The sequence below is a fragment of the Vipera ursinii genome, assembly GCF_947247035.1.
Source record: "Vipera ursinii genome assembly, chromosome: 2".
NCBI lineage: Eukaryota > Metazoa > Chordata > Lepidosauria > Squamata > Viperidae > Vipera > Vipera ursinii.
Genome location: NC_139513.1, coordinates 18,408,701 through 18,425,827, shown reverse-complemented (window position 1 = coordinate 18,425,827; position 17,127 = coordinate 18,408,701). Strand labels below are relative to the sequence as shown.

The 17,127-nt window shown below is 43.2% G+C and overlaps 1 protein-coding gene across 1 annotated transcript in view; it reads left to right on the top strand.

The window, feature by feature from the left end:
• LOC310633352 (vomeronasal type-2 receptor 26-like) overlaps window positions 1-11,188 on the top strand; it is a gene marked incomplete at both ends in the record, with an annotated part of 33,249 nt that extends 22,061 nt beyond the window's left edge. Inside the window, one exon of the mRNA XM_083351054.1 lies at window positions 10,676-11,188. Within this exon, the coding sequence (XP_083207180.1) occupies window positions 10,676-11,188 (513 nt within the window). The remainder of the gene's footprint in view (window positions 1-10,675) is intronic.
• Between the last annotated feature and the right edge of the window lie 5,939 nt (window positions 11,189-17,127).

Genomic DNA, 17,127 nt, shown 5'->3' with positions numbered 1-17,127 from the left:
CAACACCTTGTAAGACAAACTCAGGAGTCAAAAAGATCTAGACAAACTTGAACAATGGGCCCTAGCCAGCAAAATGAGTTTCAATGTGGAGAAATGCGAAATTTTACTTTTAGGCAGGAAAAATCAAAGGTACAAGTACAGATTGGGTGAGACCCAGTTACAAACAGTAACTGTAAGAGGGAGTCGCAGTGGACATTCACTTGACTATGAGCCAGCAGTGTGCAGCAGCAACCAAAAACCTAATATAATCCTGGGTTGTATAAACAGAGGCATAGAATCAAGTACAAAGTATTAGTACTGTTTTATAAAACCTTAGTAAGACTACACCTGGAATACTGCAGCCAATTTTGGTCACTGTATCACAAAAAAGTTGCTGAAAGTTTGGAAAAAATTCAAAGAAGAGCAGCAAAGAAGATCAAACGTCTGGGGATTAAAACATATGAACAATGGCTGTGGGACTTGGGTTTGGCTAGTCTAAAGAAATGAAGAAATAGGGGAGACATGGTAGCAGTATTCCAGTATCTGAGGGGCTGCCACAAGAAAGAGCCGCCATTTTGACAGTTTTGCTGTACTGTTGTCTGTGGACACCCCCACTAAATGCAAGCATGGGATAAACTGAGCCTGGTTTGTTCTCAATCTTTTAAGTGGTCACAAACTACTAGCAAAAAGTGACATTTGATCACAAGACAAGGAGGCATTTAGAAATGTTTCCCCTTTTGCATTTGAGCATCCAAGAAGGGACAGGAAAGGAGAAAGGGAAAGAGGAAAAAAAGAAGGAAAGGGGAAGAGGGGAAGAGAGCAAGAAAGGAAAAAGAAGGAAAGAGGGGAAGGAAGAAAAAGGAAAGGAGAATGAAGAGGGAAGGAAAAAGAAGAAAGGCAGAAGGAAGGGAGGAAGGAAGAGAGGAAATTATAATGAGAGGGAGGGCGGGTCTGAGGGAAGTTCTGTCTTAGCACTTGGGCACGACCAGCCCTGCTGTCTTTTTTCCATCTCCTTGTCCCCTCCACCTGACTCTCCTGGTGGTGTCCCATCCTATTGCTGAAGATGGTTTGGTTACAAATCCATGTCTCCTTGCATGGAGAGGGAGCGGACCTTCCTTTGACCCACACATTTTGCCCTTCCGCACACACCATGAGCAACCTGGCCAAGGAGAGTGAGCCAAATAGCTGTTGTGATTCAGCGTCAGCCTGTGGTTTTGGCAGCTGAGTGGGACAATTCTGAAGAGGAGGAGGAGGAGGGGTTTGGAGAGCCTTTGGTTGCAGAGGAAAGTTCTGATGCACCGCAGAGCTCTCAGCCAGGCCCCTCCCGTCTTATTCCTCCTCAGACCCAGCTGTGTGAGCCTGAAAGATTGGAAGAAGGCGATCCACAGCTGGCTTTGTTCAGGGACGCTCGAAGCAGGAGGCAGACAAGCAGAAGTGAACAAAGAAAAGCAATGAGGCACCTCAGGAGAAGGCAAAGAGAAGGCAGGCCTTGAGAGTGCTGTTTAAAAGGGGAATGTGTGGGAGGTGCTGGTTGCTGAAGGCAACCGTTTGAAGAGCTTCTGATATAGTCTCGGTCTGTATTTGTTTAACTCTGTTTTGAACTGTTTTGTTTAGTTTTTGCAAATAAATTTGGTTGGCTTAATTCCAGCCTATTGAATATAAAAAAGGGGTTGTCCCTGACATTCCAACAGGGCCGGTCGTAGGATGGAACAGAACAATAGCAGCAGCCTTGAGGAGAATGTAAGCCCAGCCGGGCAACCCCTTGGGGAAGGCTGGGCCGAGCTGGGTGCTTGCTCTCCACTGCCCAGGGCTTTGTGTAGCCTGCACCACTGGGGGTCCTCCGTGTGGCCTGAGAGCAAAAGAATCACCACCAAAGAAATCAAAACCAGTACTTTTTCCCTTTTTTTTCCTGGTTTGTAACATTTTATTAGATTATGGAATTAAATACAAAAATACAAAAGCAAATAGCAGGACACAGTGAGGAAGAAGAAGGGGAAAAAGTGAGGGGGAGAAGGGGAAAAGAAAAAACATTGACTTCCAACTTCCTCTGTTGCAGTAGAATGAAGCATTAACTTCGAACCTCAACTTTTTACTTGTAAGCCACCCTGAGTCTTCGGAGAAGGGCAGGATATAAATGGAATTAAAATAAAATAAATAAATAAAATAAATAAATAAACTAACCATTTCTGTAACAACAAATGAATCTAAACAGTAAAACCCCAAATCCCTCCCCATTTTTGTTTCAGTTATCAAGTTTTTGATACCTTGCTAAGCACTGGGGGTACTCGAATATTGTCATGTCCTAAAAGTGGTACAATCTGTGAAAAGGTTGAATATGTATATATGTGTGGAGTATATATGTGTATTTATTTATTTATTTATTTATTTTATTAAATTTATATACCGCCCTATTCCCGTAGGACTCAGGGCGGTTTACAGGGAAGATTAGAAGCATAACATACAAAAATTAAAATCAGTTAAAACAATTAATTAAATCAAGTCCCAGAAATTTAAAACTAAAACCCAATAAAAAATTAAAACCCCTCAGCCTGGGCCAGACAGCTCGAAGAGCCAAGTTTTCAGGTCCCGGTGAAATGAGCGAAGGTCGGGGGCAGTCCTAAGTTCCATGGGGAGTGTAAGGAGTATATATATATACTCCTTAATCAAACTAAAAATACGAATCCCAGGCATATTGAAATCAGAGCAAGAAGTCCAAACACTGGGATAGGGTAGAAAACTAAAACAGTTTTATTAAGAATCAAGCTTTCGTTAGCTAACTACCAATGTCCTCAGGATAAAATCATTGGAGTAGGGAAACTGCATTTATATCATCAGCATTTCTGCGCTCCACTCATAGAACACGTCACTGGTCTGTTCGTTTCAACCAGCCGTATTCTTTCGAGCCACCTTGCATTTGTTCCTGTAAGGTGCGATTTTCTCTGAGTGTCTGCTGTCAGGAGAGGATTACTCTCAGTCCCATTAGCTATAGCTGCCATTGCTCTTGTCATTGCCCGTGTTCTCATGCTGGAGGGTCTAAGTGGTTGTTCTTCCTCTTTTTTACATTCTGTGATGGAGGGCGATTGTGTAACTGTGCAGTTATGATCTTGGTTTGACGGAGCGCTCAGTGAGTGCTCGTGTTGTCTACATTCGTGCATCGCTCCTCTACCCAACTCCTGAGGGCTTGATACACAGGGGAGAGCTCAATATGCCGATTGATTGAGGAGTGGTCAGAGAACCAAGCTTCCTTGAATAATCATCCCTTCTTGGTGTTATCACAGGTGATCGCCTCAGCCCCCGTCAGATTGAAAGTGTGTGTGGCCATGTATGCCCACACCTGTGAATGTTGTTCTTGTCTTTTGATGGCAAGCTTGTGTTCCTGTACCCTGGTCCTCAGTTGTTTTGCAGTCTCCCCAATATAATTACAGTGGTAGTTTTCACATGCCATCCTGTATATGAGTGAGGACTTCTCTTCATTGGGGAATGGATCTTTAGGGTGCATGATACGAGCTCGCAAGGTCTGATCAGGCCTGTGGGCAATATTGGGGAGACTGTAAAATGATATCCATATCTATATCCAGGGCTTTTTTTCTCATAGAACGCTCAGAACGGAGTTCCGGCACCTTTTTTGGATGGAACCTTGTAGGGTAGGCAAGGTGGGTTGTATGACATGTGTGAGTTCCAGCACCTTTTTCTTTTACAAAAAAGCACTATCTATATCTATCTATCTCTATCTCTATCTCTATCTCTATCTCTATCTCTATCTCTATCTCTATCTCTATCTCTATCTCTATCTCTATCTCTATATCTATATCTATATCTATCTATATCTATACATCTACATCTAGAACTAGGTACATATACACATACACATACAGTATACATATATAAAAAAATTGTAAATCTATAACACAAGCAGAAATCAAATTTTGGAGCAATAGCAACCTAATGGGAGGCTAATGGAGGGTATGTGTGGTGCCCTAGAAAAACAGTTCCAAAAGAATGAAAACTATTATTTGATTTTTGTGTTTAGCATCCCCTTTGTATTCAGCTCAGGCCTCAGCAAAATAATGTGGCACTTGGGGAAAAAGATACAGCCCAATAAGCCAGCACTGGAGGTCAAGATGGAGAAGACCTGCACGGCCACCATGTATTTGCCCTTGGTGCTGAGGTAGGTGGGCACAAAGGAGACCCAAACGCTGCAGAAAACCAGCATGCTGAAGGTAATCAGCTTGGCTTCATTGAAGGCCCCAGGCAGCCTCCGGGCCAGGAAAGCCACCATGAAACAAACAACAGCCAAGAAACCCATATAACCTAGGGCAGAGTAAAACATGACAACAGGTCCTTCATTACATTGCAGGACAATCTCTGTAGGGTGGGAGTTCTTGTCTGTGTCAGGGAAAGGAGGAAAGATCCCCAGCCAGATGGAGCAAATCAGAACTTGGACAGAAGAGCAAACAAAAACAAGAGTATTGGCCAATTTCTTCCTAAGCCATCTCCTCACACTGTTACCTGGTTTTGTAGCCAAGAAGGCCAGCACTACTGTGATGGTTTTGGCCAAGAGGGAAGAGACAGCCACTGAGAAAATGATAATGAAGGCTGCTTGTCGGAGAATACAGGTAGCCTTCCTTGGCTGGCCAATGAAGAGGAAGCTAGTGAGAAATGAAAGGAGGAGTGATGTGAGTAGAATGTAGGAGAGATCACGGTTGTTAGCTTTGACTATTGGAGTTTCATGGTATTTAATGAAAATTGCTAACACAAAGATTGTGATGAATTGCAAAAATAGAGCAAAGGAAGCTAGGATGATCCCCAAATATTCTCCATATGACAAGAAGGTGATATTCTTTGGAAGACAGTGATCTTGGTGTTCATTTGGATGCTGATCTTCCAAACATCTGGTGCAGTGGATTGCATCTGTAATGAACGAGAAGATCTGCTTTATTTACCCTAAGCAATTCCTTAGTATAGTAACAGGAACTCCTGTTTGATTACAGAAAGTGCTGCAATGGATAAAAGTACAAGGCCACTTAAAAATAAATTATACATAATGGAATCACACATAAGCGTGTGTAGGAAATGTAGGAAGTGAAAAAGAGATGATTATGTTCATATAAATTTGCATTATCCGAGTAGCTGTTTTCTGCTGGTCCATCTTTTAAAAATCCCCTTTACACTTTTCTTTTTTTAAAAATGTAACGATCATCTGAATTATATCCAAGCTTGTTTCGATAGGTCAAAACAATTATCTGAGTGTTTCCTGTCTCTAATGCTTATTTTGGCTCAAAGTTATCAAAAACTTCAAAATCCATCAAAACTGCTTAGTTGTGAGGGGCATGAAAGGATATACCAAGGCTGAATATCCACAGGTATACCATTTATGACAAGTATTCCTTCAGTCCCTATTTTTATAAACCTGCTTCAATAAAGCCACGTCAAAAAAATAATAATATAACAATGGATTTAGTGAGCATTTCTGGCCTTGATACAAAAATCTGTTGGTCTTTATCAACCAGGGCCTTGTGGAACTAGGGTTCTGCAAGAGGTTGTGCAGGATTTAAACATTGTGTTTTTAATTCCACATGCTATAGTTTGACCAACAGATATAATAATTTTCATGCAGTCTTCCTCTGAGACCTGATAATTATTTTCAAGGTTCCCCCAAGGTAAAATGTTTGAGAAAGGCAAAAACATAAAATCATTGTTGGCCTTTTGGAAAATGACCAACCAATATGTGAACTAATAGTTGCCTAAATTCTTCTGAAAGACCAGTAGAAAAAATAGTATGCATAATAAACAAAAGTGGTAGTAAGATTATTTCAAAAGTTCACTCAAGAGAAAGAGTAGAACAGAAAAAAAAAGAATAAGAATATGACATAGAAATTATCATCAATTTCTATGACAATTCTATCATAAGAAGGGCGGTATAAAAATATAATAAATATAAATATAAATATAAATAAAACTATCCATCTCTCTCCTTTCTCCCCCTCTCCCTCTCTCCCTCCCTCTCCCTCCCTCCCTCCCTCCCTCTCTCTCTTCTTCCCTTATCTATCTATTTTAGCCTAGATCAAATAAACCATTATATTTCTTTTTTTCTTTTAACAATCTTGATTTTTAGTTCCTTCCTTATTTAATATAGAAAACTTGATTTCTTTTAATCTTTACTTTGTCTCTTCTCACAAATTTATTCAAAGCTTTAACAAGTCTCTTTCATAAATTAAATAGAGGGAGATTATCCAGGTCACCCTCTTGGCTTGTTATTTGTATATCCTTTTTAATTATTAAAACATCAGCTAGTTTCTTTTTGTATGTCCAATGAAGCATCTTTTTTGTATCTTTCTTGTATTCTTGTATTTTGTCATTTTAAAATACATTTTCAGATCAGTCTCAAACTTTTCTAGTAAAACCTGTCCCTCTTCCATAACATGTTTGAAATACAGCCCATCTATAGAGACAGACAAACTTAAAATTACGTTCAGGGTTCAAAAATAGCCTCCAGTACTTCAAATGTGAAATCTCTAGTAGAGCAATTAGGTTTTAGGTTTAGGTTTTATTTAATTTATATACCGCCCTTCTCCCTGGGGACTCAGGGCGGTTCACAGGGCATATATAATTACGATACAAAAGTTAAAATAAGATTAAACCAATGCCCAAATAAAAACAATAATACAATAATAAAAACAACTATTTTAAAAACCCATATTCCCCCATCAGGCCAGACCAGCTAATTCGAATAAATGGGTCTTCAGGCCGCGACGGAAGGTTCGGAGGTCTGATGTCATCCGGAGCTCCACCGGCAGTTGATTCCAAAGTGCCGGAGCGCCCACAGAGAAGGCCCTCCCCCTGGGGGCCACCAGTCGGCATTCTCTGACCGGAGGCACCCTGAGGAGGCCCTCTCTGTGGGAACGCACAGGGCGGAGGGGAGTTGACGCCGGCAGCAGGTGGTCCCTGAGGTAACCCGGACCCATGCCATGTAAGGACTTGAAGATCATAACCAAGACCTTGAACCTCACCCGGAAGACAACTGGTAGCCAATGCAGCTCGCGGAGCAAAGGTGTAACATGGGAGTACCGGGAAACTCCCAAGACAACTCTCGCGGCCGCATTCTGTACCAGTTGGAGCCTCTGAGTGGTCTTCAAGGGAAGCCCCATGTAGAGAGCATTACAGTAGTCAAGGCGAGAGGTCACGAGCGCATGAGTGACCGTGCACAGGGCATCCCGGTCCAGATAGGGCCGCAACTGGTGCACCAGGCGAACCTGGGCAAAAGCCCCCCTAGTCACGGCCACTATATGGTCTTCCAGGGTTAGCCGTGAATCTAGGAGGACTCCCAAGTTGCGAGCCCTATCCACGGGGGGTAAGAGCTCACCCCCCATAGAAAGAGATGGAACATTTTGAATGTCCCGGGATGCCGGAATGCACAGCCACTCAGTCTTGTCAGGGTTGAGTTGAAGTCTGTTCCTCCCCATCCAGACCCGAACCGCCTCCAGGCAACGGGACATCACAGCGAGGGCAACACTGGGGTGGTTTGGGGTCGAAAAGAAAAGTTGGGTATCATCGGCATATTGATGATACCCAACTCCAAAACCACGAATGATCTCACCCAGCGGTTTCATGTAGATGTTGAACAGGAGAGGCGAGAGAACCGACCCCTGAGGAACTCCACAAATGAGAGACCTAGGGGCCGATCTCTGCCCCCCTGCCAACACCGACTGCGAGCGTCCCAGGAGATAGGAGGAGAACCACTGAAGAACTGTGCCTCCCACTCCCAATCCCCTGAGACGCCGCAGCAAGATACCATGGTCGATGGTATCGAAAGCCGCCGAGAGGTCTAATAGGACAAGGACAGAGGAATATCCCCTGTCCCGCGCCCTCCAGAGATCATTCACCAGAGCGACCAATGCCGTCTCCGTGCTGTACCCGGGCCTGAAACCCGATTGGTAGGGGTCCAGAAAATTCTCACAAGAAGAGGAAAGTAATCCTGTTACTATGTTTGATACTTGCCCTATGCCAGAAAGAGATATATCTCTCTGGACTTGAGTGTGGACTGTTGTTATATACCTTCTGAGGATACATCTAAAATTAAAACAGTGTTGGCTAAATTTCAAGGGCTGTTCACTAAAATGGCTTTCAGTTGTAATGGAGCTCCTGCAACCATTGAGACATGTGCAGATAGAATTCTTGCAGGCCATGACAGCATTTAAGCCCCCATTTTTCCAGGGTACTGGAGGTAATGGAGAAGTCCATAGCAGTAGGCATGTGTTGGCAGCCATCAGACCAGTGATGGGATTCAAATATGTGAACAACCGGAAGCAATGGCACAAGGAATAAAAGTATTAGACAAATTTTTTTTGAACAGGCAAACAAACCTGGGAGATGGTTGGCCTATAGACTGAAAAAACAAAAAGATAAAAGATGAATTAGTAAACTGTGCAATGATGTAGGGGCGATGGTACATCAAAATGAAGAAAAAAAATGGGTGAAGTATGAATTCTATAAAAATCTCTACAAAGATGATGAAAAGATCACTGAGGAAAGAATATTACAATATCTCATGAAAGCGGACTCACCGAAGGTTCTGAAAGAATTTCAAAATATATTAAATAAGGATAGAGCAGCCCAGGAAATTATAGAAGCAATTAAAAAACAAAAAGGTAATAAAACACCTGGCCCCGATGGATTACCGTCTGAAATATACAAGAACCTCCAATAACTTTTGGTCCAACTTTATTGGACATATTTAATGAAGTACTAAATACAGCAAAAATCCCAAACTCATGGAAAGAAAGAGTACAGAGAAGAGCAAGGATACCTCTAAAATTAAAACAGCGTTGATTAAATTTCAAGGGCTGTTCTAGTTCACTAAAATGGCTTTCAGTTGTAATGGAGCTCCTGCAACCATTGAGACATGTGCAGATAGAATTCTTGCAGGCTATGAGAGAATTTAAGTCCTCCTTTTTCCAGGGTACTGGAGGTGATGAAGAAGTCCATGGCAGTAGGCATGTGTTGGCAGCCATCAGACCAGTGATGGGATTCAAATATGTGAACAACTGGTTCTCTGTGTGGATGCCATTTTCTGAAGGCCATTCTGGGCTTGGGTACCAAAAATTACCTACCGGTTCTGTCGAAGTGGTGCGAACTGGCTGAATCCCACCACTGCATCAGATTCAGAGAAATTCATGACTGCCTGAATGAGTTGGAGATACATGCTACATTTATGCTGTCTTGTCCTCCAGTGGTCTTCTGAAGCTTCTCTTTGGAGCCAGCTTCAAAGCCCCAATACCAGCCTGAAACAAGAGTTCTCATACCACTTAAGGGGCAACACTTGCACATAGATTGCTGATCTGCTGCCATGTCATAGGTTGTTTTCCCCTATCATTTCTTCTTCCTCAATTTGAAATAATGGCTGAATGGAGAAAATAACTTGGCAATGATTTGTAATCTTTTTCAACAGCCTGAGCCACTCACCTTCCTGAGTGGAGATGGCTTCCTTCGCACAAGGAATGCAGTCATAGCAGCAAATTGGCCGTCCTCTCTGAACCACCTTGAGTAACCCAGGACGGCATCTTTCCACACATCTGGAGGGAGGCAGGGTCTAAGCAGAAAAACAAGTGAAGCAGTGTGCTTTTACTAACACTAGGAACAGGGCTATGTCTAAGGATGAGTGGTAAAAAAATGTAATAGAACATATATTTCCAGAAATACTGTATAAATAAATTCTTCATTGAAATGTTGAAAACTGACTTATTCATGACATGTATTGCATTGTACAGGTGCACTGATAATGTTACCTAGTTTGAGCTATAAAATCTCTGTAAGAAAACAACCAAGCTCTGAAAGCACCAAGGACCCCTCATTTTGAGTTGTTTCAAAATGAGTAAGGTGGCTTGATTGGCTCAAGATTGACTCAGCCTTCCATCTTTCTGAAGTGGGTAAAATGAGGACCCAAATTTTGGGGGGCAATATGCTGACTCTGTAAAGCACTCTGAAGTGGTATATAAGTCTATTGCTACTTTGAGTCATTTTGAAATGAGATGGATCACAAATAAACTTACTGAATAAATTAAATAAATAAAAATTCAACCCTAAATTAGAAACATTCTCCTTTATCAGTATTGCGATGATGCTGATGCTGATGGTATCCATTCAGTTGTATCCAACCTTTGGTTATTTTATGGGCCAGGTCTATCCACATCTTCTGATTTTGCATTTTGATTTTTTTGGATTTTGCATGGCCACCTGGACAGCAAAACTGATAAGGGTTCAGAAAATTTAGAGAACTACAGAGACAACCTTCCAATATTTATATTGTTGTGTATTGGGATCTTTGAGGCTTTGACGAGGCGAAGGTGAAAGTAACAGAACGTTTATTAGGTTAACACAGAAGCGGCTCTAACAGCTGCCTTAACATCTATTTATGCGGACCGCCGATACACGGCTTCCAATGATATTAAAGCAATTTTCCCACCCAAAACACAAGCTCGCAAAACTGCAGACAGACAATTAATGTTTAAACAAACACAACAGTTACTCATTTATAACTGCCCATATAATTTACTTCAATACATAATACCCCTTCACCCTAGATGGTTCACAAGTACTTCGGTGGCTTCCGTGACTTCTCCGAACACCTCAGTACCGCTGGTGGTTCCCGGTCTACCAGCTCCCTTGCTTGGCTCTTGGACCCATTGCTTACGGGTAGGCCCGTGTCCCTTTGGCCAAGGTCAGCAAGCTGACAGAGAGGTGGAGCTCGTACATTTCACGAGTCGAGAACTACCTAACAGCGAACCAAGTTCATGAAGATGGCTTAAAGGCTACAACGCTACTTTGCATGTGTGGCCAGGCGATGTTTGATATAGATGAAAATTTAGTCACCCCAGCAATTCTAGAGTCGGTCACCTATGCTGAGCTCAAGAGAAAACTCAAAGAGCACTTTGAACCAAAGCTCTCCGTCATTGCCTGGAGACACACGTTCGAACAAAGGGAACAGCAACCTGGAAAGTCAGCTGCCGAATTTGTGGCTGCACTGAGAGAGGCGTCCAGGCTCTGTGACTTCCCAGACTTAGAAGATAGGCTCAGGGACCAACTGGTATGTGGTCTGAAGAACAGAGACCTTCAGCAAAAGCTGTTTGCAAAAGAGACTTTGACGTTCCAGGATGCTTTGAAAGAAGTGATGGCAGAAGAGGCTGCTGGGGGAGCCATCAAAGCCTTATGACCCCCCCCCCAAGAATATCTCCAGCCCAATAACCATCCACCATGGATACTCAGAAAGAGCTGACAACCTAGACATGGACAATGAGATCGACTGGCTGCAGAAGCTACCAGAAAGAGGGCGGCGGCTACTTGAGAAGCAGTTCCCTTCACTAGTTGCGCAGGCTGTGGAGGCAGAACTAAGCGCCCTGAGTGCAGATTCTGTAAGGCAGTGTGCCAAGCAGGTAGCAAACAAGGCCACATCACCATCATTTGTAAAGGTCACCAGAGGGACTCACTACAAAAAGAATTCCCCAGGAAAGGTACAGGGTCCCCGAGGCAAAACAGAGTTGGATATTGCTCCAGCAGATGGAGCATTTGTAGAACAGGAGCCAGTCGCCCCTTAAAGAAAAGATTAGGCTTAAAGACAAGCTTCAAGAAATTCCATGTTCAATGGAATTGGACACCGTGTCAGCCCTGTCCATAGTTTCTCAAAGAACTGTGAACTACATTTGCAGTCCCAGTGGCAAAAGAGTTAAACTCAAGCTGTCAAATCTAGTGTTGACAGATTCCCAAAATTCCCCCGTAGTGGTTAAAGGACAAGCTACTGTAAAAGTACAATTCAAAGAGTTTGAGGGTTTCCTTGATGTCATGGTAGTCGAGGGCCACCACAGAAACCTCGTTGGATTAGACTGGTTTGATGCCCTGGATCATCCATGTGACTGGCATAAATAGAATGCAAGCAGTGGACCTGACGACTGTTTCTAGGAATATGCTGTTGTTTTCAGCCCTAGCCTAGGCAAGTACAAGGGAGCTCCAATTGCCCTCCACCTTAATCCCCACTCAGGATCAAGCCTCGCAGAGTGCCTTTTGCCCTTAAACCTAAGATTGATGCAGAGTTAGATAAGTTGGTGCAACAAGGTGTGTTGCAGCCAGTAGATAGCAGTTTATGGGAAACTCCAATAGTCACACCACTTAAACCCAATGGTGATGTGTGCATCTGCGTGGATTATAAGTGCATTAGAAATAAAGCACTTCAGCAGCATGCATATCTGGTACCTGTAGTCAGCCATATCTCGGCATCACTACAGGGAGGTTGAGTATTTGCCAAATTGGACCTGGCACAGGCGTACCAGCAACTGCCCGTGGATGATGCCATGGCAGAAGCTCAAACAATAGTGACCCACATGGGGGCATTCAGGGTTCATCACCTGCAGTTTGGGGTCAGTGTGGCCCTAGGTCTTTTCCAGAGCGTGATGGAGCGCATGCTCAACAATATTCCAGGTGTGTGCCCTTATTTCGATGATGTCCTCATAGCTGGGGACTCAGTAGAAATATTGGCTGAATGGCTTAAAGCCGTCCTTCAGCGTTTCCATGAAGCGGGGCTGAAGCTCAAGAGGGACAAATGCCAAATTAGTGTGAACTCCACAGAGTTCCTTGGTTTTCGCATTGACACTGCAGGCATACACCTTGTTGACTCTAAGCTCAAAGCTATTCAGCAGGTTCCCCAACCAAAGTCAAAGGGGGAGCTACAGGCATTTTTAGGATTACTCAATTTCTACCATGTATTCCTCCCACATAAGGCTGCACTGACAAAGCCTTTACACAGGCTTTTGGATAAGAGGGCCCAATGGCAGTGGACAAGCATCCATGAGCAAAGTTTCAAAGCAGTCAAATCACTGCTGTCTTCAGACTCCGTATTAACACATTTTAATGAGAAACTGCCTATCAGTATTGCATGTGATGCTTCCCCTTATGGGATAGGAGCTGTCTTGAGCCATCTAATGGCTGACAGAAGGCAAGCTCCCATAGCTTATTATTCAAGGACACTATCACCGGTGGAAAGGAATTATGCCAAAATAGATAAAGAAGAAGGGGACGACAGAGAATGAGGTGGCTGGATGGAGTCACTGAAGCAGTAGGTGTGAGCTTAAATGGACTCCAGAAGATGGTAGAAGACAGGAAGGCCTGGAGGAACGTTGTCCATAGGGTCGCGATGGGTTGGACATGACTTCGCAGCTAACAACAACAACAACAAGATAAAGAAGCTTTGGCCATCGTGGCTGGCATAAAAAAAATTCATGATTTCCTTTATGGTCGCACATTCACGGTCTTTATGGACCACAAGCCACTTCTGGCTTTGTTCACTACAGACAAACAAACCCCTCAGATTCTTTCCATGGATGCTGAGGTGGTCCATCTTTATAGCAGCCTATAGTCGATAAGCCAGGTATGGAAATGGGCTATGCTGACATACTCAGCAGACTGCCCCTGACTCCCTCAGAGCCAGACCCCTCACCTGCTGCACACATCCTGGTAATCCAGGACTTGCCAGAGTCTCCCCTTCATGTGTGGGATGTGGCTGCTGAAACAGCCACTGAGAAAAGAGTTGTGTTTTGAACTGGGTGCTGAGGGGATGGCCAGAAGCTAGTCTGGGGACAGAATTTCACAGCTTCATCAGAAGGATGAGCTATCAGCGTACAAGGGCTGCATTCTTTGGCGAAGTCGGGTCAAAGTTCCACACTCTATGAAGACTAGAGTCTTAGAATCTCTGCATGAGGGTCATCCTGGGATAGTCAGGATGAAGGCCCTCATGAGAAGCTACCTGTGGTGGCCAGGGTTGGATAAGGATATTGAGGTCCAAGTAAAAGGATGCCATGTTTGCCATTAATCCAGACCTGAAATGCCTTAAGCCCCAGTACATCACTGTACTGGGAAACCACACAAACCCCATGGTCTAGGATTTACATAGACTATGCGGCACCATTCCAGGGACAGCAGTTCCTCATTGTCATGGACAGTCACTTCAGATGGCTGGAGGTCGCACCTGTCCCCACTATGACTACTGCCAGGACCATCCAGGAACTACACTTATGATTGTGTATCATCTGACCCATCCACTGCGATAATCAAGTTTGCAGATGATACAACTGTGGTGGGTCTTATTACAGGTGGGGATGAGACAGCATATAGGGCGGAGGTACAAAAACTATCCATATGGTGTAGTAACAATAACTTGCACCTAAACATCGGCAAGACGAAAGAGATGGTGTTAGACTTCCGGAGAAAAAAGGAGGAACCTGCCCCACTTTACATCAGGGAGGACTGTGTAGAGAGAGTTTCCTCCTTTAAATTTCTGGGAGTCTACCTCTGTGAAGATCTGACCTGGAAAGTTAACACAACCCAGGTGGCTAGAAAGGCCCAACAGAGGCTTCACTTTCTTAGGATCTTGCGGAAGAACAGGGTAGAACAACAGCTAATGACCCTCTTTTACCGGTCTACCATAGAGAGCGTCCTCTCGTATGGTATTGTGGTTTGGTATGCTGGTCTGACAGCCGCGGATAGAAAAGTATTACGGAGGGTAGTGAGCACAGCACAAGACACTGGATGACATCGCCAGGGCTCGTTGCCTTGGAAGAGTGAGGAAGATTCTCAGGGATGACTCACACCCTGGACGGTATCTCTTTACTCTCCTACCATCCGGTAGGAGATATAGGAATATAGCCAGCCGTACCAACAGGCTGAAAAATAGCTTTTATCCGTGGGCTGTTAGGCTTTTAAATGGGACATAATCTTATGCAGAATTGACTTGGGAGGACGGTGTGTGGTGTAGTTGGTTCACATAGTGTGGTGGGATGAAGGGTTTGTTGTCATTGTGTTTTGGGGGGAGAGAGCACAGGGGGAGGCTCAGCTAATCTCAAGGTACACATGTTGTACTTTGACAATAAAGGTTGTTGTTTATTATTATTATTATTATTATTATTATTATTATTATTATTATTATTATTATTATTATTACACAGAATCTTTGCCACACATGGCTTAACTGATGTAATTGTATCTGACAAAAGGTCACAATTTACTGCTGCTGAATTTCAGTCCTTTTTGAGGGCTAACATGATTAGGCATGCCACTTCAGCCTCCTTTCACACGGCTTCGAATGGCCAAGCAGAGCGCATGGTCAGAACGACCAAGGAGTTGCTAAAGAGAATCGTGTCTGGCGATTAGCAGCATTGGCTTTCTGCTCTGCCAGCACTCAACCTCCTGCTCTTCAACAGGCTGCAGCCCAGCAGAACTCAGATGGGGATGATGCTTAACTACAAAGCTGGACCGTCTCCATCCAGACCAAGATGCCTTGGATACTGCACAGCCAAAGCCTCCAAGGAAGTAATAAGTCAGCGACTGTGTTTGGGGAAGAAATTATGGTCAAGGGGCACCATAGGTGGTAGCTCTGTTTAGTAAGGTGTCAGGACCACTTTCATACAAAGTGGTCCTGGAAGATGTTCAAGTGATCCACTGTCACATTGACCAGTTGCGCCAGCAGCTAGCGAACCAGATGCTGGCTCCTAACAGAAATGAGAGCCAAAACCAGAACCAGCATGACAGTGGCATCACAACAGGGTCTCAGGGCACTGGCAAGACCCACGGAGTCCTGGATGGTGTGTTACCTGGGAGTGAGGCATTCACAAGTGAAGAAACTGCACCCACTGAATGGGACTTGCAGATGGACCGGTGTTCCAGCAAATCGGAAACTGCTCTGTCCATGGACATTGACTCAAGTTTAACACAGAAGTGGCTCTAACAGCCACCTTGACATCTATTTATACGGACCACCAATACGGGGCAGCCAATTAAATTAAAGCATTTTTCTTGCCGAAAACACAAGCTTGCAAAACTGCAGACAGACAATTAACGTTTAAACAACACAGCAGTTACTCATTTATAACTGCCTATATAATTTACTTCAATACATAACATATATTGTAGGCGAAAGGAAGTGACATGGAATGACTTCTCTTCCCCACCTGGTTAAGCCATTTGGGCCATACTATGGCTTCTTCATCAATCTTGAATAGGGGCTCTGGGAAACCCTGTCTTGTTATGCTCCCAAATTTCATACTGACAACAGACTTATTTGAAAACTTCACCCAATTCACAATGTCCAGATCAGCTGCGACTTCATCATTCTCATCCAAATATATTCCATCAATGGAAGTGTTGTAAAACTGAGAGTCTTGCAAGAAAGGGTGAAACTGAAACAGGAGAGAAGAGAATCTGCCTTGAGTAAAGATGGACACTGAATATCTGCTGAGAAGTCCTATAAACTTGAAATAGTTGCTATTAATTAACCTTGTTATAAATGTTAAGAATTATATATTTTGAACTAATTTCCTTTCTTACAAAATTAATGATTCCGGGTCTTCAGAAATGAGTTCCATGAGTTTCTCACAGCATAATTTCAATGCAGGAAAAAGTTGCTAGCCCCCCACCTGAAATGTATTTTAAAGGGCACAATGAATTCATTCTTTCAGCCACCCCACACTTCTGAACATATTTTGTCCCAGATGGAGAGTGTGGCAAATATATGAAGAAATCATTTCAGATTGTTTTAAACCACAAAGCTAATAGATGCTAATGATGATAGTCCTGACTTAAGATCGTTTGTTCATTTGGGCTCTTATTTCTATCTCTATACTCTCCTTTTTGCCTATGTGCATTGTTACTGGGTGAAATGTTTGAACCAAGATACCTCAAATTCACAGAATGCATCCAAAATCCAAAACCCATGACTCCTCTAGGAAATGAAATTTGGCATATTTTATAAAATATTTTGTGACATAAAAAAATCTCATAAAACATTTTATGACATACAGTAAATACAAAATATCCTGAAACATTTCTTGTGGTCAGTTCCTGAGGTTTAATGGTGGTATACAGTTGAACACCAATGATTTTCAAAGCAGATGCGTCTCTGAATATCACCATGATTTTTTAATAACTTTTCCAGTGAAGGGAATAAATTAAAAGCTTTGCCATTGTTGAAGCCTTTAGGGAATGTGGTTGAAAAATATCTCTGAAACAATGACTCAGCAAGTCATGGGTTGTCTAGTATCTCCTGTAGCTAATACATGATAATCATGGAACTCTAAATTGCCACGAGCCCTATGTTGTAAATTGTATTTG